The sequence below is a fragment of the Poecilia latipinna genome, unplaced genomic scaffold, assembly GCF_001443285.1.
Source record: "Poecilia latipinna isolate Pla-1442-1.1 unplaced genomic scaffold, P_latipinna-1.0 Scaffold1572, whole genome shotgun sequence".
Taxonomy (NCBI): domain Eukaryota; kingdom Metazoa; phylum Chordata; class Actinopteri; order Cyprinodontiformes; family Poeciliidae; genus Poecilia; species Poecilia latipinna.
Window position 1 is genome coordinate 92,956 of NW_015114188.1, and position 21,919 is coordinate 114,874.

At 40.8% G+C, this 21,919-nt stretch overlaps 3 protein-coding genes and 1 long non-coding RNA gene across 7 annotated transcripts in view; 2 read left to right on the plus strand and 2 right to left on the minus strand.

Annotated features, from left to right (window-relative positions):
- The window catches only part of LOC106963725 (uncharacterized), an 8,257-nt gene extending 5,427 nt beyond the window's left edge, over positions 1-2,830 (plus strand). Inside the window, exon 3 of the long non-coding RNA XR_001428239.1 lies at positions 2,543-2,830. This is a non-coding gene — a long non-coding RNA (uncharacterized LOC106963725). The remainder of the gene's footprint in view (positions 1-2,542) is intronic.
- vamp4 (vesicle-associated membrane protein 4) lies at positions 1,079-13,360 on the minus strand. 3 transcript variants are annotated; one of them, XM_015058792.1, is made up of 9 exons: positions 13,173-13,359; positions 10,265-10,380; positions 9,424-9,525; positions 7,897-7,943; positions 7,013-7,063; positions 5,687-5,787; positions 2,839-2,918; positions 2,286-2,337; positions 1,079-2,190 (listed from the first exon to the last, which is right to left on the minus strand). In XM_015058792.1, exons 2-9 carry the CDS (start codon positions 10,265-10,267, stop codon positions 2,162-2,164), a joined length of 465 nt encoding a protein of 154 aa, XP_014914278.1. In that variant the 5' UTR covers positions 10,268-10,380; positions 13,173-13,359; the 3' UTR covers positions 1,079-2,161. The 3 variants fall into 3 exon arrangements, with proteins under 3 accessions (XP_014914278.1, XP_014914280.1, XP_014914279.1); XM_015058794.1 differs by lacking the exon at positions 10,265-10,380 and having other exon boundaries at positions 13,173-13,360; XM_015058793.1 differs by lacking the exon at positions 13,173-13,359 and having other exon boundaries at positions 10,265-10,986.
- On the plus strand, positions 13,353-15,221 carry rangrf (RAN guanine nucleotide release factor). 2 transcript variants are annotated; one of them, XM_015058790.1, is made up of 3 exons: positions 13,353-13,428; positions 14,189-14,334; positions 14,455-15,218. In XM_015058790.1, the coding sequence occupies exon 3, from the start codon at positions 14,478-14,480 to the stop codon at positions 15,060-15,062; it is 585 nt and encodes a 194-aa protein (XP_014914276.1). In that variant the 5' UTR covers positions 13,353-13,428; positions 14,189-14,334; positions 14,455-14,477; the 3' UTR covers positions 15,063-15,218. The 2 variants fall into 2 exon arrangements, with proteins under 2 accessions (XP_014914276.1, XP_014914277.1); XM_015058791.1 differs by lacking the exon at positions 13,353-13,428 and having other exon boundaries at positions 13,887-14,334; positions 14,474-15,221.
- A 4,121-nt stretch (positions 15,222-19,342) lies between these two features.
- itpa (inosine triphosphatase (nucleoside triphosphate pyrophosphatase)) lies at positions 19,343-21,879 on the minus strand. Its single transcript, XM_015058789.1, has 8 exons — positions 21,719-21,879; positions 21,517-21,574; positions 20,496-20,560; positions 20,306-20,379; positions 20,189-20,220; positions 19,974-20,086; positions 19,816-19,892; positions 19,343-19,627 (listed from the first exon to the last, which is right to left on the minus strand). Exons 1-8 carry the CDS (start codon positions 21,779-21,781, stop codon positions 19,522-19,524), a joined length of 588 nt encoding a protein of 195 aa, XP_014914275.1. The 5' UTR covers positions 21,782-21,879; the 3' UTR covers positions 19,343-19,521.
- Positions 21,880-21,919: the final 40 nt, after the last annotated feature.

The window sequence follows — 21,919 nt, forward strand, 5'->3', positions numbered from 1 at the left end:
CCCCCCCCAAGCGTTTTACGAACCTGAATGGTTGCCAAGGGAGATTCAAAGATTTTACAAACAGGTATTTAACGTTTTTGATTAGGGAACAACTCTATAACGCGATGCAACGCTCAAAAAAGTCGACTTTATGTTATAATTCCCCTTTAACCATGACAGACTGGGAGTTGCTCTTGCATGCAACACCCCGTCCAATGAGTTGAGATTGAATTAAGGCTTTTAACGAATCTTTACTACGACTTTCCATAATTATGGCTAGCACTATATGCACAAACAAAACCCGTCAAGTTCTGGAATCATGAAGTCCGTTACCATTTCAGCTCTCATCTAACGCACTGAACTTTAGGAACTGGTAAGGATCAAAAAGTCTTTAATATGCGCCAGTCCATAAAACCTTAAACCTGAAAGAAGGTCAGCTTACTTTGAGTTTCTTTGACCTATGACCTTTCTGGAGTGTTGGCTGATTTATAGGTGCTGGTGCAACCAGGGGGCGAGGGGTTCTGAACAGCTATACCTACGCCTGCTTTAATCAACATCCAAACAATGCGTAGCAGATTAAATTACCGCTTCGACTTCAGAGCGGAAACAAAGCCATCGCCCCTGTTGTGTGCATCAGCACCAGATGTGACCCCTAATGTCCAGCCGCCGTATATCAACAAAGCAAATTGTCCCTCGGGGCCAGTTTAATGTCTGTTCCTGCAGCGGAGTTGGGCAGTTCTGGCTCGGTGCGGGGCAGAGTGGCCCGTGTGTGTGTGTGTGTGTGTGTGTGTGTGTTCGTGCCTGCGGTACTGGGAGGAAGAAAGGCCGAGGGTCTGTCAGAGCAATAACGCTTCATGGGCTCCAGACCCTGCAACTTTAGTGCCATCTGGGGACTCCGCGATGCCAGTAAACTCATGAGCCAGCAACAGTCGGATAAATGAGGAGATAAAAGTCCTGGAATTTTGCAAGCTCTGCAAGCTATTGGACACTTAACCTGTGCTTAAAACTTTAGGGATGGCATGACGATTGTTTCTTTTTTTGACTTCATCCACTTTTTCCTACTGCTGATTCTAGTTCAAACCAGAACAAACCAGACGTATTGCCCTTTAATATCACTTTATTCCAGAGCAAAAGGAATCACAGTCTTCCAATGCAATGTCACAGAGTACTGTACAGTATCGTTACAGAATCCATATTTACAAGCTAAAATAAATTACACAAAAATAATCAAATTACCATGTAGACTTTAACCAATCACAACTACACCTATGGTTTCCATCCACATTACGTAAGACCTTCCATCTCAGTCATAACAGTACAGAGATAAATCGTCCCCCTCAGTAGCAAATACCAGCACTCATTCAGAACTTCATAAAACAGAAATAATAGTGACAACCTAAGAAGGAAAGTAAGCAAAAAGCAGCTTTAAACTGAACAGAACCGTTTGCAGAGTTGGGAGTAAATTGAAAACCTGAACAGCTGTGATCAAAGGAGCCCAGAGATCAGCACAGTCCTGCAGGAAGTAAGAGGTTTAGAGCACAGAACGGTGAACAGACATTCAGAATGTGGCTGTTTTGGTTTCCTATTGTTCTTTTCTTCACATTAAAACGAAAAAAGAAAAAAAAAAAACCTCAGATGAGACTCAGACGTCTTCTCGCTTCGTGCGGGAGAGAATTTTAAAAATGTGCTTTGTACTTCTTAGGTGTCCCCTTTAAAACCGTCTCTCCTGTTGGTATTTGAGATGCACATGTGGGAAGACATCAGAGGTTCATCTGCTCAGTGTTTACAGCCTCTTCATGCGAGGCTGCTGCAGCAGATTCACAGGAGATAAACTAATGCAGACTGTCGGATTCCCCCAGTCCTGGAGAATTTATCTGAGATGCAACACGAAGGACAAAGGCCCAAAACCCCAAAACCCCCACTGCCTTGCGATACGTCTCGTGGCACGAAGCGCTCCCTTTACACGGACAACATGGCCAAGACAAAGGTCAATGTTTTTGCTTTCCCTCAACTTCATCGAGCAGAACTGATCTCGGATCAGGATATGACTGTAAGATCAGAACTGAGGGTGAAGAGGAGAACTCTGAAGACGGTTTGGACAGCGTCCCGGTGAGTGGCAGATGAGAAGATGCAGGTCGGCCGGGGGGCATCGAGGAGGAAAAGTCCACCTCATCCTCATCGGTCACTTACGATATCGAAGGATTACTGGAACTGGAAAACAGAAGGGGGGCGTAACATTAAAGGCGACAACTGCGTGTCTGTAGGTTTCAACTCTGCTGAAGTTTATAAGACATCCAAATACTCACTGATGATGATCAGCAGAAGAGCGACAACTACCAGTGCAATGATCATCCTCATCTGTTGGGGAAATGAAACATTTGCCTCAAAACAAAACATGGACCAAAGCCAACGCATAAGTCCTCAGATTATTAAGGCCGACGCAGATCGTTATATAATAACTGGAATGTGATGCATGGTTTGTTCTTTTTATTTCACAAACATTTTTGACTCTTTATTCCATACTTTTAGAGACTCAAAATGTTTCCCTTTCTTTGCAAAACAGCTGAGTGAGACTGGATCGAGAGCATCCATGAACATCAGGTTATAAGACTTGCCACAGATTCTCAACTGGATCCCCACACCATGACGCTGCCGCCACCATGGCCCACCATGGTAAGTTCAGTGTTAGTTTTTCACCACACATATAGTTCTAACAAGAGGTGGAACCCAATTTCCTCCTTTCTTTCTGGCTTTATTTAACACACACACACACCCAAAAAAAAAAATCTTAATTTTATTTATTTATTTATTTTTTATGTTTGTGTATTAAGATAGTCTGAAAACAGACGGATAACCCACCTTCATGTCTCTCCACCACATCCTCCTGTGCAGCTGTTTGGCTCTGCTGCTGAACGCAGACGCGTGGTCCGACAAGCTCTCTGCACCACGATGCGACCGCAGCGCAGAGCCAGGGAGCACACAATGAGAGACAACAGGACAAAAAAAGGACAAGTCAGTCACCGAAAAGACAAACAGGTTTCACTTAAGGCGTTACATACACCGGCTTTACTGCTCTGGGTAAATGCGACATCTTTTAAAGACAGCTCCTTTGGCACGGCCTCTTACATTTCCAAAATAGCAACATTTCCTCCAGCTTCCTCGTCGTAACATCTCCCCGCCGCCAGCTCGCCCCCGCGCTGCGGTCTGTTTCTGCTATATCGTTGTTAACGTGGTGTCTCTGAATGTTAACAGGAGGGTTACGGCTCCCTAGCGTGCAGCGCTGCTCACCCTCTCTCTCTCTCCTGTTTTTTGCGTCTGCTGTTTCCATCTCCGTGTGCCTGTTTACGACCCGTCGCTACTACAAAGCGACGCGCCCACACAGGGACTTCTGGGAAGGCGCTCGTTAATCCCGAGGAATTTGACAACAGTTCACCTGTTTGCGCGCGCGCGGCGAGGTGTCAGCCGGAGCGCGCAGCGTCGTTCATGTACAGACAGCCTTTAAGGACGAGAGGTCGAGACGGGCCATAAGTCACAAACGCGTCGCATAAACAAGCAGAGAAGAATGTCCTCCAGATGTGCATCGTTGTTTTGGCAGGCAGGTCAACATGACGGAGCGGAGCGCCTGTGTAGCGTGTGTGTTTGTGTGTGAGTGAGAGTGTGTTGTCGATGCACGAGACAGGAAACAAACACGTGGATTTCAGCATCGTGTCTTCATCAGTGAGGTGAAACAACCGTGGTCGCTGTGATTGGAGCCTGGCTAGTGCGTAAATGTTATGTAACGGAGGGAAGTCAACACAACAGAGAGAGCAAGAGTTGTTAAGAGTTTTCAGATGGACAGCTGGGAAATCACTCAGAACCTGAACACAAAGTGAACAGCGTGTATTTACACAGAGACATCTGCTCACTACAAGGGAAAGTGTCTTTAATCAACCATGATAATCATGCTGTTTAATCCTAGCTGTAATGTGTTATTGTCTATTCGAGACTATATGAAAACACTTGTAGGGGCTCCTTCGCAATCTGATGAAGTGGCACTTCCTTGGAACAAAGGAACAACTATTTGAAAGAAAGTTTACTCTTTCTTTACTGTTTATCTTCCTTTTACATGGCAACATGTGATGCTGACTTTTCCCGAGCAACCTTGACCTGCGGTGTGCCTCAGGGGTTAGTAGTTGGACCTGTACTTGACTTTTCTCTCTGTACCTCTTGTGTTTCTTACCACTGCTATGCTGATGACTCAGGTTTACCCTTCTCTAAAGCCAGATGATCTTCCAACTCTCAAGAGCTCCACACTCATGCTTAGCAAATATTAGCAAATTTGGAACATATTTCTAACAAAAAGGGAAAAGGTTTTTCCAGGTAGCATTAAACTATCATTAAGGTAATAAAATAATGTTTTCTGTTATTGTTGGACGGGATTCTAGTGGAGACACCTCACAAATGCATCACACTTTACAAATATTGACAAATTATTTTTGTCAATATTTACAGATCTGGTTTTTCTTTTTTTTTTTTTTTCTTTTTTTTTTGGAGGTTTGGCCAGAAGTTTTTAATATGATGAAGATGTTAAGAGTTTCCTGGCCTCACCCCAAAAGCGTCCATGTTTTAATCTCCGAACAATCTATGACTTTTTTTTTGCCTCGTTACATGCTGTTCCCTTACGCATAAAAACAAACGTCAGACTTTTACTAGATGTGTGAGCGAGCCGGTTCCCGTTGAATGGGAGGCGCTCCCACTCTCATTAAATCCATCATAACACCGAATAGTGTCGTAATCATTCACCTCTTTGTCTGCAGACAGCTCTCCTTAATAATTGTCCACATTTCCCGAACAGATCCTCCCCTTCCCCCGCACCCCCAGAAAATGTATTTTACCCCCCAACCAATCAAATCCTGGTTCTTTCTACAGAATCTCAGTCTTTCTTGGACAAAAATGATTTCTTTATGCCCGGACGTCGTTTGAAAGTGTCAATCCCAAGCAAGCTCCACAGAAGGAAAAGAGCAAAGAGTAGATTTGTAGTAATCATAGTTGAGAAAAGAAAGATTTCAAGGATCACTTCCTTTGTTAAAGCATCCAACCTGCTCTTCTGCAGTCACTAGAGAATTCGCTCATAGACAAATAGCTTTAAGAGTCATTAGATCTTAACATTAATAAATGATCGGTAATAATGTTTAGGTTTAGATCTGGACAGTGTACTGTCTAATTTTAGTTGCTTGTAATACTGTAGCACCTATTTAACTCTCTTAACTCTCGCTGAGGCATTATTTTGTTCATTCTGCACTGAGACGTCCAGGTGGTCCCGAGGACGAAACAGGACTCGACCCAGCATGACGAATCCTAAACCAGGCGGATAATGCTCTAAAATCCGCCATCTTTTGCAGTAGTTGTAACTTCAAACCTTTCACTGCCTGGTAATTTGAGGATTTTTTTTTTCTTTTTCTAACAAATAACCCTAATTATATTAATTGTGTTTTTCTCTTAAATTGGAAGCACATTGCAGAGAGTCTCAGTCCCACTCAGGCATTTCCTTGTTGACGTTGTGCGCTCTCAGGGCCCGACGGTTCTAATTGCAAAGTAAATGTTAGTAAAAACAACACAGATACATGCTCTGTGGACTCGACTCAAGTGGATGAAAAGCACAAACGACCCGCACACGCGCAAAAAAACAAAAAAAAACAAGCAAAGTACGACAGAAGGTGCGGCTCACCGGACTTGTCCTGCAGGTCATCGAGGCGTTCGCCCCTCTCTATCACCTTGGAGATGTTCTCCTGCATCACGTCAATCACCTCGTCAACCTGGGACTGCACGCTGAGGACACAAATTAAAGCAGGACACATATGGAATGATAATTAAAAATAAAAGTATATTTGTTGCAAAAATCTAGAGTTATTGCCTTGTTGAAAAAGAAGCGCTAGCACTTCTGGTTACTCCGGATCTACTGTATTAGCATTTTGAGGATTAAAATTAAAATTAAACTGAAATAATTTTCTATTTATGTGATCTCATGCAAAAGCAGATGCATAAAAGACTCCAGTCAGGAATTGGAAGGGGGTGGCATAAGAAAACAGTCGGCCGTCACAAACACCCGAGGAATTTAACGGCCCGGGTTCAGACAGGCGGACTCATTGAACAGCCTGGACTTCTTACACAGGACATTCCTGCACTCAGTAATGACGGCGTCTAATTTCACGTGGGCACGACTGTGACAGACTGCAAGGTATGGAGCGAGCGTGACGAAACAGCTCCGCGTGCCAGACGGCCTCAACAATGACCTCCTCTGTTCTCCAGCTGTCTGCGAGGTGCTGGTAAAGATCGAAGCAGAGCCTGCGCGATAAATCCTCTTGCACAATATCCTAACAACCGGCCACTTCTGGTAAACACGCCGGAGCCGCGTTTACGTAACGGCAGCTTCAAAAAGTGTGGAGCCGCTACCCCCGGCCCCGGGGTTCTACAGGGTTCGGACACTTTTCCCACAGTAAAATCCGAGCGTTTTCGAGTGTTTTCAAGGTGGCTTTTCAAACTTTTCCGGCACCACCAGCGTCTGGAGATGAAAACAATACAAATGGACTGAAGAAGAAAAAAAGATAGTTTCAATTCACTGTTATATGGCTTCATTTATTACTGTTACTAATAATATCTTGTGAGAGTATTCCACATTCTACAGCAGAGACGAGATTTGTCTCCTTTACACATGTGACTGGTCCAAGAAAACTACAAAACAAATCTCTAAATTGTTTGAGATTTTTCAAATAGAAATAATTTTGGCAATTCTAACTGGCCTAAAACAAGAGATGTTTGGTGTGATTTAACTTCACACACTGAGGGAAAAAAATGTGTGTGTCCTTTTATTATCCTTCAAATATCTGTTTTCAGTCGTTTATAACAAGTATTATCAAGCACTTTTAAGGACTTTGTACAGAAACCAACCGGTTTCCAAATCTTGATAAGACATAATTGAAATTCAATCATTTTCAAGGATTTCAGAAACACATGCATAACCTGTTTTTAGCTGCGACGAGGAATCCGTACTTACTGCTTCATTTTGTCATTCTGAGGTCCAAATCTGGGTCCAGTTGGACCTCTCCTGGAAAAAATAAATAAATAAAATGTTAAGAAAGTTAAAGTTACCAGGTAATGTTTGAGTTGGGTCACTCAGGAAATCTAAACTGCATTCTAAGATTAAGAACTGAGCTGCACAAGAATTTAGTTATTGTAGTTTTCCTCCAATTCTCACATGGTCAAATATACACCCCTACTAATATTTGGTTAAAATTCCAAACTAAAATGAGATTAACCACTAATTTTCACTGTGGTTCAGCAGGTCGGGGTGCATCCCAGAGCCTCTTCTCTTCCCATTTTCACAGATTAAAACATTTCAGTTAGCCCTCTTAACTGAGGGCTAACTGAAATGTTTTATTTTATCCAATTGTTGAACGCACGTGTGCTCAGGAGTTTCTGCAGGTTTCACCAACTCACATTTACTGCTTTTTAAGACCCCTACTAATGGAATTTATGACCTATATCTCCACAGAAATGCACCATATCAGCGGTAAAGCATCTCGCAGCATCTTCAAGTTTGCAACAGTTTGCAACTTTTGGTAGTTTCCGTTTTGTTTGTCCCAGTTTGGATTGCACGAGTGAAACTTGGACACATAGCTGTGTGTGTTCCAACCGGAAAACTATTCCAAACTGGTTTTGGAAACGGATGAAACAGGATAACGGTTCGCATCTGAGAAAGGCCCTGACCTCAGCTCTATTGAACATTCACAGGCTATGCTTCACAGAAAAGCAAATCATTTAAATGAGTTCTACAATTTTTGTGATGAAAAATGAACAAATATCCAGTTAGGGCTATGCCAGGAACTGGTTGATGGTTACAGAAAGAAAAAAAAAGCATATATTCCAACACAAACTCACAGAAAAAAGTCTTCCTCTTCATCAGAGTCTTCCTCCAGCAGATTCCTCTGTCGAAAAAAAAATAAAATATTGCGGCTCAGATAAAGACAAGATCAAGATGAGGAATCCTTAGAGTTGAGAACTCTGATATAAAAATAAAAGGTGTTTTCCCCCCCCCCCTCTAAAACACTATTTCAATGTGTATTTTTCTTTTCTTATTAACATGGATAAATTCAGTTTAGAGTTTAATAGATGAACACCCGTTTATGTGGATTGCTTTGTTTCGGGACACTACCAGGCACGCGGCGTCTCGTCTTGTCTGGCGGATGACAGGGTGTGGTTCATCCGAGGCGCTCGGTGGTGATGCTGCTGATGCGGCAATAGAAACATTTCCGTACAATACGGCTGAAATAAGCGATCGATAGGAACCTTTTTCCTTTTGCTCCTCTGAAGGCAAAGCCAACAGTGGGATCAATCTGTGATGACTGGACGTCATCTGTGCAGCTGTGCATGCCAAAGCTCAATCCCCTGAACGTCGTCTAACTCCGAGCAAAAACAATCAATATGCTGGGAAGTCAAAGTTAATCTAAATCAATTCAAGTAAGAACAATACAACATTCGTGAGATCTTAAAGTTGATTATTCTTCTAAGGCACAGTCTTGGCCAAAAACCTCTGAATGCTTTAATCTGGGCACAATCTGTGTTTTTGTGTAAAATCCTATTCAGAGAAAAAAACAAAAAAACAACAAAGCAAAAAACATCTAAACAGCTGCATTAAATACTCATAGGAGCTGACGGAAGAAGAAAAACTCAACTCTGCTTCGATGGAGTTTCTTTTATGTGTATGAGTAGTTTAGCAAACAACATTCCATTTTATAGAAGCTGCATCCATTACCGTCGTCTTCCGAGCACTTCAACGCTACAAAGAGCAGAGAGCGACGAGGAAGCACCCGCATACCTCATCAGACACCCAATGCACGTTCTACACACGCCTCATTTTCTTTGCAGGTCATCTGCAAGAAATCTGAAAAGATGGCGGCCACGTGATCGTAAAGCTCTTCATGAGCGCGAGGGCTAACGCTCTCCGTCTGTGCGACCTCTCTCCTGGTACCGGAGATGGGAGGAGAACTGGTAGTAATTATCAGAAGCAGAAAACTAGAAGGAGAGGAGGATGTTACGTAAGCGTCCCACCCCCAAAACCCCCCCCCCCCCCCCCCCCCCCACACACACAGTAAGTGTGGCTTTGATCCGAGCTAAAAACAACACAAAAGAAGAAGGGGATGGGTGAGGAAGAGGAGGTGGGACAGGATGAGCAGCCTGATGAGGAGCAGATATTTGGCCGCGAGACTTTTCTGGAGACTCCACCGCGTCGCCAATATTTTTATTGTTTGTTTGCTGCTTGATCTAAACGGCGATTTCTATTTTATTCCGTCTCCCTCTTCCGTCATCGTGCGCGTTTGCTTCTGTCACTCCTTGTTTACTCGAGCCCTCCTGACAAACCAGAACCCCAAAAACAAGTTATGTTTTTCCACTGCGTCCGGACCTCACCCTCTCGCTGCGGACGGATCCGGTGACCTCGTCGTCGTTGAGGTGTCGCTTAAACTTGGGGGGCATGTTGTCTTCGGGCTGCTCCTCCCGTTCTGGCTCCCTCTGTGGGACAGGAGGAGAAGATCACCAGTTTGGACAGAAAAGAGGGAGAGAACGGTCTCAAGAGAAAACGAGTTAGCTGTCGATGCTGCCAATTGATCTAGCGAAAACATAAAGATCGACTTATGAAGTCAGTTATTCGAAGGGGCATCTCAAGAAATTAGAACTAATCAATAATCACCAATATCGACTGATATTAAATGCTTATATTTTGATACGTTTTTCAGCCGTATCGTCCAGCCTAACCTTTCAAGGAATGAGTCTCTATGTTATGCATTACATATCAACTGAATTACTGAAATAGGTTCAATTTTGCTGATATTCTCAGAATTTGTATGAATTTGTATAGCTTTAAAATTATTTTTAATTTTACATTTTCTGACAGATTTAAAACTAAGATTTACTGGTTATAAAAAAAAAGGAAATGTCATCACTGCTCTGGATGCCACTGGGCCCAAAAAAAAAAAAAAAAACATGCTGTCCTTCCAAAAAAACATCCTTGAATCTCATTTTGGGTGCTATGTCTTCCAAAGAGGTGGGGGGAAAAAAAAAAAAAGAACACACAAACACATCTCAATAAAATCCCTCTGTGACACTGAGCTAAAAAACATGTGACCCGAGCACAACAAGCGATCATCCGAGGGGCGGGGAAAAATGCTCATTCACACACACATACACACACACACACACACGCACACCATACACACCACCCCATTTCTCACTTCGACAGTAAGACTTGTACCATTGATTCCGGTTAAGTCTGATACTTTCTTAACGTCCGTTTCTGGCGTTGCGTTTGGAAAAAAACAGCCTTTCCCCAGCCAAGAGAGCAGAGGGGAGGAGAAGCAGGGGACAGATCTGAAGAAAGTGAAGAAACACAGAGAGAAACAGGAGACTGCAGGCCGAGCTAAAGAGACGACTTACAGAGACAAATGCACTAAATTCAACTAAGTTCTTTGAAAGCTGCTACCAATGAAAAACACTGCAGAATTTACATCAAAGAGCAAAAATTGCTTAATAATTTATGCTTGTAAAATAGTAATAATTATGAGGCGTTTTACAGATAATAGTCTTACTTAAACGGAAAGAGAGAACAGAGTTTCTACACATCTTTCGTTTGAAAATTATTATTATTTTTTTTACCTTTATTTACCAATTCTGGACATTTCATTTGAAGTAATTTACTTTTAAAACACTCGTGCAACAGACAGATTATTTTCTCTGTGCGGTTCATAAAATACAAAATAACTTGATGGAGGGGTTGACTTTTGACTCAGCAGCATAGTGAAGTTCTGTTTCACAACAAAATTACGTCACTTCGAAATCACTGAGGCTCAGATTTCTCAAATCGGGACAGATTTGGAACTTTGAAATATTTATTCTCTTTGTTAATTAAAAATAATAATAATAATAATAAAAGAAATAGCTCTTCCATTGCCTTTTCATTTTCAAATGAGTGTGTGTTAACGTGAGGTCTCTTGGCCAGAAGCTTGAAATCCCCAAAAATGATGACTAATATATATATATATATATATACACTGCTCAAAAAAATAAAGGGAACACTCAAATAACACATCCTAGATCTGAATGAATGAAATATTCTCATTGAATACTTTGTTCTGTACAAAGTTGAATGTGCTGACAACAAAATCACACAAAAATCATCAATGGAAATCAAATTTATTAACCAATGGAGGCCTGGATTTGGAGCCACACACAAAATTAAAGTGAAATGTTCCCTTTATTTTTTTGAGCAGTATATATATGTGTGTGTGTGTGTGTGTGTGTGTATATATATATATAAGTGAGAACATTGGGAAAACATCAATTTTCTAAATGTGCTGTCAGCCTGCTGCTGCGCGTTCCCCTGAATTATTATTCAGCTTCATTAATGTAATTTCCCTTGGGAATTAATGAAGTATTTCTGACTCGAAGTTGAACTGAATATTATTTATGGAAACATTTAGACAAGGGGTTTCCATCTCCAGTCCTCAAAAGCCAACACGCTGCTTCAGCACGACTGAATAAATGGATGAATTGCCTGTGACGCACGCTGCCAAGTTCTGCACCGGCCTGACTTCACTGCTGAACCAGGAAAACATGAAAACATGCAGGACTCTGACTCTTGAGAACTGGAGTTGGACACTCTTGGTTTGGGTGCATGTGTGTGTTAATGGGCAGCCTCTGTCACATATAATTGTGAAGATGTTGATATCTAAAGTGCATTGAAGTTAAACGAATAAACTCATAAATGCCTCACAAAGTGTGCATGAACACAAAGCACTTGCAAGACGCATGGAAATGTTAGTCTCTATCATCATTTTTAAATAAATGTCGTAATAGAAACACATTCTCTTCTGTTTTGAGTTCATTCTCGTATGATATTTTGAGTAATATTGATTAGCAATGCTCATGTATGAGCACTAAGATCAATGTTAGTCATTTTTAACATACTGGTAGCTGTTCAATAAGTACACCTGTGCCGATATTAATGGCCAATGTTTATTTCCATCCTGTTGACATTTCATGTGTTTCTGGACGGGTGGATGTTTGGACATGTCACAGTGATAGTGATGCAGTAAAGGACTGTGGGATGTTTAACTGAAGTAAAGAAGTGATGTCAGCAGTGCAGCCATTATTCATGGTGGCAAAAGAGTACAGAAACATATTCAATATAAATAACATTGGTAAATATCAAATATCAGCCATGATGTCGATATTGGCCTAAATGTTCATATAGGTGCATCACTAGTATTGACAAAGACATAAATAATAAAAGCTCAGTTTGATTTATTCCTAGCTTTTATACAATAATGTATTTATTTCTTTAATAGATAAATCATTGTTTATATTTAACTTTTTTAGGAGGCTGCGTGTAATAAATTTGACTATTATGCTATATTACTATTGAATGTTGTGATGACAATATTGTTTACAAGAGTAAACCGTATTCTTCATCATTACTCTCATTTCATTCATCTGGATGTTTCATAGATGTTTTCAGCATACAACAATTTTTTTAATTCTTTTTTAAAACGAAGTAAAAGTTTTTTCTGTTGTTGCATCATAATGTCAAATTCAAACAGCGCTTTCTTTAAAAGATTAAATGATCTGTTGCCTGAGTGACTCTATATTCAAACATCAATTGCTATTTCTCTTTTACGTACTTTCTATTTCGTTGCTAGTGTCCGTCAACTATTATTTTAAAGGCACAATCTGCACAAATTTTCATTGTAAAGCTGTTATAGCTAGTTGTGTCGTCTTGTGAAGTTTGGGTGGTGGGATGCGTGGAGAGCCCAAAACACATCCCATTAAAAGCAGATAGTACAGTAAGATGATTGTTTTTAACCTGCGCATATACTGATTGATTTATGTCACATCACACCCATTTCAACTTTAGCTTTTCATTCAGCTTTGTTTATATTACCCTGAAAAAAACCCAGTCGAGTCTCGTTTTCTACAACACACGTAACTTATTACAGAGTTTTAAAGCAGAAATTACTGTAAAAACTAGTCAACTACAAAACGCCACAGAGTAATTACAATATAATAAACCCATGTGAACAGGCCGCTTTTAGGCTAGGCTAGGCTAAGCTAGCCTAAGCTAAAGTAGGCTAGGCTAGGCTAAGGATGCCAACGTCACCAGCTACCTGCTGTTTGTCCGGAGATCCGCTGAATAAACTCCTCCACACAGAGCTCCTGTTGCCAGTCCAGAAATTTCACACTTTTAGAGGCCTTATAGATCGCTCTAATTCATTTTACAGGCTGTCGTGAACGATGAGACACCGTAATCATTGTGGATGTTAGAGATGAGCCTCCGGTCTCTTTCCTCGGTCTGAATCAGCTGACCACACGCAGGAAGTCGCAAACAGCTGGATAAGGAGAGATTGCAGCAGATTTTTGAGGGTAACAAGATTATTTCCGCCACTTCTTTCAGTATTATTTCGTATGCTTTTATATGTTCCGGTTCTATCAAATAATATTTTGATCATTTATTGGTTTTCTGTATGTTGTAGTGATTGAATGGAGTAAAATAAACAAAATCGATAGAGTCAACATTGTTCTAATCATTCACAGAAAATACTGATGGAGTCTATCAAATGAAAAAGTTTTCATATATTACAAAATTTAGCTCATATAATTGCAAAAGCATAAACCGACTTTTTTTTTAGGTCATCTTCCTCTAAAGCTGCATGTCTGCAGTCTGATATAATTTCTGATAAATATCTACTATAAGAAATATATTGCTATGTTACCCCCATTTTATTTTTACTTTTAGGTTTTAAAATGAAGAAAAACACAAAACCTTTGCAGAAAAAAAAAATGTAGACACATTTTATTTTATGGGACATTGGTATTTGTGGGAAATTGTGTAGAAAAAACACATATTAATACAGTCAAACCTAGAACCAAAAAATTACTTATGGTTCTGGAGCCACAAGTTTCAGAACCCTGCTAGAAGCTCAATAAATAATCCAGCACTTGAGTCAAAGTATTTTAGTAGTCTGGTTGGTGATGTTTAGGTCACTACCTTAAGCCTCAGGAAAAGTTAAAGAGTAACTCACTACATTAAATCTCAGAAAGCCTTCGATAAATTATAGTTTTTTTTTATATTGCTTTCCTTCCAGATTTATTAGTTTCCATCTGTCTACCGTTACTCTGTCAGATTTTTATCAGAAAGTGTGGTGCTCCACGTCTTCCTCGCCTTTAGGGGGCAGCAGAACGCCTGTTGAACCCATAGAAACCAAAACACGACGCAGAGCAAAGTTTGAACGGGAGTGCATGTGGATATTTTGCACGACTACGCCGCATGTAAGTCAGTGTTTATTTCGGTTTTTAATGTGTTTTAATTATTTTACCATGTAGTGTTTGTGTGCCTGCAGTCAGTCCTTAATACTCTACGTGTTGGCTGATGTTTCTCTTCCTCGGCAGCTGTTTTTATCCCTAAAAGTGAGATGCAGACCGCAGCAGGAGTGGGCTCTCCTCAGCTTCGCCCTCTATTTGGCGGAGCTCTGTCGGCGGTCGTCCCCTACAACGTCACCGATATTAGCGAGCTGAGGGAGATCCCGGACAACCAAGAGGTGTTCGCCCACCCCCACACCGACCAGAGCCTGATCGTGGAGCTGCTGGAGTACCAGGGCCAGGTGGCCGACCAGGACGCAGCCAGGTACCACTTTGAGGACATCGCGGGCAGCAACAAAGCTCATGAACCAGGGGCCTTCGAAGTGAGTGACGTTGTGGCCCTACCCAAAGCCGAGGTGTCCCTGTCGGAGTGCAGCTGCGCCTGGATGCTGAAGGGGACACAGTGTGTGTCCAAGTTCAACGAAGAGGCCAGGAACACGGTGAGCATTCACTTGGGTCTGCTCCGCCTGCCGCAGTTCTCCACAGATATCCTGATGACCTTCAACGACCCGCAGAGCATCAGCCCCGACAGCAGCAGCGCCTCTGCAGCACAGACGCACAGAGAGCCGTGGACCGTGGACGACTTCCGACGCACTTTACTGTCTCTGACTTTGCACGACTCTGGCCTGTTTGGCTAGAACTTTCATCTCTTGCACCACCAGACTCGGTCTATTTATTGTTTTTCTCTCACACACGCTATAGAACATCCATGATTTTGAGAACTAGAGATCATAGTTGAAATACGTTCTTCTTCTTTTTTCCTGGCAGGCAAATTAAATTATAATCAAACTTCTTGTCATGTGGTCATGGCTTTTGTTACAAATGATGAATGATGTTTCATGTAACTCTGACCTGTGACTGACTGGCACGCAAACATCCCCTTTAACATCCTTTCTACTCAGCATTAAAAACGACATGCTCGTATATCTGAATAAGCATGATAGAAGTTCATAATTAAAAAAGAATAAGACGCTTAGAAAAAGCACAGAGTTTGTCCCACTGTAGCATGCCAGCTACAGTTGCAAAAGCATCAGTTTGTTGACATTTTGTAAACCACAAACTTCAGATTGTTTCCTAGAATCTTATGTAACACACCACCTCACGTTAGTGCATAATTGTTGAGTTAAAGGGAAATTATGTGTTCATTTTCATTTCTATTTTGGTCCCTGTAAACATAACCCAGGGCCACTAATTGACTTCAGAAGTAGCATATGTAAATTATCCTTACTAGAATGACTCCAGTTCTTCTGTGATGTTTGCTAGAGAATAAGCAACATCGTGAAGATCAAGCAACTTTAGATGAATGAGGGAGAAAGTTGTGGCAAAGTTTAAAGCCAAGTTAAGTTCTTCATTCCAAATTTTGAACATCTTACGAAGAGTTCTTTAAAATATCTAAAAGCATAAAGAGTACAACACTGAAATCCTAAAAATCCACAGTTGTCCAAAAAAAAAAAAAAACGCGATGGAAGGTATTTTGGTCAGATAAGATCAAAATAAAATTTTTGATTAACATACCCAAAGATGTAAATGTAGAAAAACTAACACTTACACTGGGCTTTTATTGTATCTTTTATAATTCTAGTTTATTGACACAATAAATTCCAATAAAAAAAAAAACTGCCCGTATTGTCAGGATTGTTAGGTTTACGGTTTTCTCCACCGTTTGTTCAGTGGGATCAATAAAGTATTTTTGAATAAATAGCAAATTTGAAAATGATTAAATGCAGCTACTGAGTGCAGATTAGAGACACAAATCACAATTCTTTATGTGGCTCCTAAAGAAGTTTTTTTGGTTACAAATCGGTGTTTTTCAAGAGCTTTGTGGGGCTATGATTGCTGTACCGTAAAGAAAATGTCATAAATAGTTCTAATCATGACTTTTGTTATTATCACAATAGAACCTCAAACTATCATGATAAAACTTTAAGTCCATGTCAACCCCCCCCCCCCTACACTGCCCAGGGCGTCATGCTAGCACGATGTTTTTCTTCAGCAAAGACGAGGTAGCTCAGAGTTGATGGAGCTAAAACATGAGCAATTCTGTAAGAAACCTGCTTAAGCCTACAAAAGACCTGAGAATGAGGAGGACAAAAACAGAAATTGTTAGATTTTTATGTTAAACATTAATTAGAAAGAAAGACAGACATTTATTCTACCACAAACTGACAAGTTTTCTATAAAATATAATAGAAATACAGTTTCTAATGAGAAATAATTAGGACAACTGGATATTTGTGCTTGGCTGCGGTAGGACCGGGCCTGATCATCACCATAGAATCATTATGTATTCTACCATGTATCAGAGGGTGCTTGGGAAAAATATGAGACCATCTGTTAAAAAAAAAAAAAGTTAAAGCTAAAGCAGAATACGTCCCTGCAGCACGACAACGACCCAAAACCTGCCAGGAAATCCACCGAGGACTGGTTGAGAGTTAATGGAAGAAATGAAAAGTCCTGGAAATGAGACCGAGCCCAGACCTCTTTCCTTTACAGACTGTGTATAATAGTTCTTAATCATTAATTTATTGAACACAATCTTTGTTTACTTGAACCAGTGTGGGTTTTGATGCGTGTGTGTGCTACAGAAACGCCAGGTAGATGCGGAACTGTGCGTCAACCGGGTCGTGGCAGAAACATTCTGGCCCAGAGAGACTCTTTAGAAGTGCACTTAAACCATTACCTCCCATCTCAGATTATATTATTAGTCCGGTTAGTGACTGCCAGCTTGGACTCCACAGTTTAAATCACCATATTTCTAAGAGTACAGTGGTAATACAAACTGTATCAACAGTAAAAGTTCATATTAGTTAAGGGGAAATGTGATCACACAGATGACGGGGTGGGGGGGAGGTAAACTGTAAGTACTAAACCACTAAACTGAGTGTTTCGGTGCTCTGGATTTGGCCATAAACAGAGAGCAGCCTGGGGATGGCTCTCAGCAGGAATATGTATTAGGTCATGTGTTTCCATCATTTACAGCAGCGGGTCGTTGTGGAATAATTCATCCTTCTGAACCTTTTAAATGTCTTGGAGGGACTTCATTCACGAGAGAGTTTGTTGAAACGCAAAATTTATGGGACGGAAAATGGACGCCGCTTTGAAAGGTGAAACCAGTCTTTTCGGATTTGAAGTCACGCAGAACGTAATTCGAGCCGTTTTAAAAGGATGAGGTTCAATCATTAGAAAGGGGGGAAAAAAAGTCAAGTTTCAGCAGGCGTTTACTGTTTTAATAAAACTTGCCACAGCGGGAGACGGCAGGTAAGTCTTGCATGCCAGCTAACAGGAAGTGCAGCTTGTCTCCCCAAAGCCACATCAAACCCTCCTCTTCCTCTGGCTTAATCCTAATGGATTAAAAGCTCATAAAGTCAGGCATCCTTTTCTCCTGGAGCAACACATTCCTTTTAGCAAAACACAACATTGTAACAGCAAAGTCTCCTTCAGATCACTTTGGATAAACCGGCCATTACTGCCCCTGTTTGTCGTAAAGTTGATAATGTCCTTGTTTTCCGGGCCTGATGAAGAGGTTTCGGGGAAAATGCATCCAAGCTAATGTCTGGAGATGGTTTTCCAAACTCCATCAGGCTGAGGCTTTTCCGGAGCTTTAAAAACATCATCAAGTTTCCCCGACTCGTAATCACAGCAATCATTTTTAAATGCTGTCATGATGTTTTATGTCCTGACTACCGAAAATGTTGCCAACATATCCGCGCCGAAAGGATGTGAGTATGAATGCTAAACATGCTTTGCTCCAGTATATCTGATACTTGCTGTAAAACAAACTGGTTTTCATTAGTCAAGCAAAATGCATAAGGTTTTACTGAAACATAGCAGCTTGTCAAGACATTTCTTCACTAAAATGCTTCAGTTTTACAGTAACACATTTCATATCGCTGATATGCTTCTTGCATATTAACCCAGAGCCAGCCTGAAGCATAAACAAACAGAAGTTTGATGGGTTTTTTTTTAGGGTTTTGGCCCATCTTTTGTAACTCTAATAACTTCAACTTTTCTGAAGAGGCTATCCACAAGGTTTATGGTGATGCTTATGGGAATGTTTTTTTTTTTTTTGACAATTTCTTAATTTATAAGGCCTGACTCACAGTCCTTGCTTCATATTTATCCCAAAGGTGTCTTGTTGGGTTGATGTCAGGACTGCGTTTCTTTTTTGACCTTGCGTTGTGCGCTTGTGAGCAGTTGTGTTGGAGCAAGGATCCTGAAACTGTTCCTACAAAGTTGGGAGCATGAAATTGTCCAAAATGTCTTGGTTGTTTTGATCTTTGGGTAAATTATTGAGTTTATATGCTGACACAACGTATAAGCTAGAAGAACCAGAACTGTACCAATATAAGTATTCCAGACATTCAGCTGTAAGAAGTTCCAACTGGTCTAAAAGAAAACACGTTTATGAGCTTGACTCACATCCTCAGTGCTTCTAATAGGCATCAGTCACAGGTGAATGCATAGTTCCTGTTCAGAGAACATAGTCATTTTGTACCAAATCTCTTCTGGTATCACTGTGCTATGTCCACTGAACACCCCACTCTCCCCTTCAGGGACCGTCTCCTTCCAAACGTCCCTCCCTCCATCTTGTCTTGGACTCCATCCTGAACAACTTTCTGCTTCTCGTGCCAAAATCCACGGGCCCAGCCTTAGAAACAGAGAGATCTGCTGCTCTCATCAGGACCCTGGAGCTTTTCATTTCATGAATTATGGTCTTCTCTGAGTCTATCTTTGTCAGTCCCAGGAAACTAAAACTCAAACAGGCGACTTGGAGATTCTACTTTGGCACAGCAGAGCAAAACTGGAGGAAGTGGTGGCTGCCTTTAAAAACAAAAATTACCTTAGTTATTTTAATCATGGTTTTTATAAATAAAACATATCCCAAAATGATTTGTGTCAAAGATTAACTCACAAAATATAACCTTTGAAAGTAAAAGTTTATTAAAATTAAAGAACAAAACAGATATAACCCAAGCCCTGTTCAACAGCAGGCTTCACAACACAGTAATTACAAGGGGAACCATTTAATTTCAATCCAAGTTGGTTTACTTTTGTGAAACTAAAGAACTTTTAATCATCCTGCTTCTTCTTCTTGCTCTATTGTGAGGTACGGTTGATTTTTGCAAAGTGCTCGGACATTGCTGCAAGTGCCTGGTAGCGGTGAGACATTGAATTCTTTACTTCTTTGGGAAGTTCAGCGTAGCTACAGATCAGAGAGAAAAGAAAAAGTTAGAGCACAAAGAAAAGTAAGTATTTTTAAAACAGTACATTGACAAAGGCACTTTTCCCCCTAATAGGACGGGGACTCTGATTTGGTACTTTCTGTATCCACTCTAACAGTGCGTTATCCTCTGGCTCCCTCTTGTGGTAGAAACACAAACAGTTGTTTACGTTTTGTCATATCCATCTGGCTCGAAACAGGGATCCCATCCAAATTCCGGAGGCCCCCTGGGCTCCACGATCATCCCCTAAATTATGTTGAGAAGCATGTAAGAGGCAACACTACACAACGCAGCCACTGAAGAGATGCCAGCGAAACAGAATCTAACCTCAATTTTCCCTCTGAAGAGCTGCACAGGTTCATCCTTCCCAGCGCAGAATGCAAAGGTGCAAAGAGCCCATGCCGATTTGTCCTCAAAGCCAGCTAAGAGCTTGTGTAGGCCTGGATTACAATCCCACAACCAAATAAAGATTAGGAATATTGCAGAACTTTAATCACAATTTGTTTACACATAATTAAATTAACAATTACTTTACTACTTACCTTCTGGCTTCAGTTGAGCAAGAAACCATTTGCTAGAAACAAACAAAAACTATTAATTTTGGTAAAGTTTTATGATCTGAGATGTACGACTTTATTAGGAATAGGAACTGCACTTACATGTAAGGACCAGGCAGTCCTCCTAAGGCCCTGAAACACAAGCAGGTATCCTCCACCATGACTGGTCCATCAATCTTCAGGATAAAAAAAAAAAAAAACCCTGCAGTTTCACTTTTATTCTGATAATATCAGGTAAAAATGAGGGGTGGGGGGGGGAGTCTTGCGGTTTTATAGTTACGATATAATGTACCTGCCGCGCGGCCTCCTTACACTTCTGTATGGAAATTTCATCCGGCTCCCCCTGGTACTCGGGCACTGGGTTAAAATAAAGAAACGTGTTCAGAGATAGAGAGTTATGCCATTATTTTCTTTATATGTATCCTAACTTGTGGTGCACACGTTTCCACCCCCCCACTCCTCCCCGCAAAAAAAATACAAATAAAAATCAATAGAGCTCAATAGTGTTTTCACGAGAAGGGGACTGTGAGCAGAAACTTAAAGTTGCTTTCAAACTTTTGGTCTGTATTTGCTGATGGTAACCTTATAATTGTCTAAATGGAATTTCAAAGCAGATAATTATAAAGAGAAACATGATTAGAAGGAATAATGTGGTATGATCACCCTCACTTTGTCAGTATATCCTTAACCCTGGATCGGGCTTTGCCTCGCTGCGGTTATTCCTATTGCTTTTCTTTTTTCTTTTAACCACAGTTTCTTCTTCCACCTAACGTTCCATTACCATGCTTTTATTATTAGACCTTTTGAGGCTTCCCCTCCTTGTGGAGTGTCAGTGACTGTCATCTGAACATCTGTCAAGTCTTTACAATAATTGTGCAGCCCACGCTGACCCAAACTGATGTTCAGGAAACCTTTGGATTTGTTTTTGGTGAACTGAGTTAGGGTGCAACACCAATTTGTTTCCAATATTTAACCTATTCAAGTTATCCTAATTTTTCGAGACACTTATATTTGGGGGTTTTGTTAGTTGCACGACATGATCATCAGATTTAACACAAATAAATTCTTGAAATATTTTTCTATGTGTTTGTCCACATTAAGGTTCTCTTTTAGAATTGAATTAATGAACTGAATTGACTTTTTCTGTTAAATTATATTTTATTGAGATGCATCTATATGCTCTATGACGTTCATGACAATATCAAATATCAAAAATGGAAAGTGTGGTCCACAAGTAAAACTCGATGTTTTACAAGTGGTTATGTAAAACATAGTCCCAGAATGAGGTTATTTAATTTAAGTGATGTACTTACAATCAATCTTTTTTGACACAACTTTGTAGGGGAATTGGTCTCCGAGTATGTGGACGACCTGAAGAATGGAGGGGAGAAAACGAAATTAGAAATATAAACGGTACAAACACAGCCTGGAGCGGAGTGAATGGGATCGGCGTAAAAATAGATACTTTAAACATAAAACAAGACAGTAAGAAATAACAAAACGTCAAACTCTTACTTCTTCGAGTTTCTTTGCGTTTCCAGTCACAAAGACCACAGTTTTTCTCGCTGAGACAGCCATGATTATCCACAGCGGGAGAACTAAAAAACCCGGACCTTCAGAGTTCCACTTTAGCCAATGAAATCACTCCATTCACCTCGCAGCGAATCAGGTGCCAGCAAGCATCCTCGCAACGAAAGAATTCACCAATCACCTTGA

Coding starts and splice junctions, on each gene's coding strand:
- rangrf (XM_015058790.1), top strand. CDS start 14,478: ATGCAGACCGCAGCAGGAGTGGGCTCTCCTCAGCTTCGCCCTCTATTT.
- itpa (XM_015058789.1), bottom strand. CDS start 21,781: ATGGCTGTCTCAGCGAGAAAAACTGTGGTCTTTGTGACTGGAAACGCA. Junction 20,221..20,305: donor GGACTGCCTGGTCCTTACAT/GTAAGTGCAGTT, acceptor GTTTGTTTCTAG/CAAATGGTTTCTTGCTCAAC. Junction 20,087..20,188: donor TGCTCAACTGAAGCCAGAAG/GTAAGTAGTAAA, acceptor ATTGTAATCCAG/GCCTACACAAGCTCTTAGCT.
- vamp4 (XM_015058792.1), bottom strand. Junction 7,944..9,423: donor GATCCGTCCGCAGCGAGAGG/GTGAGGTCCGGA, acceptor TTTTTTCGACAG/AGGAATCTGCTGGAGGAAGA. Junction 7,064..7,896: donor GAAGAGGAAGACTTTTTTCT/GTGAGTTTGTGT, acceptor TATTTTTTCCAG/GAGAGGTCCAACTGGACCCA.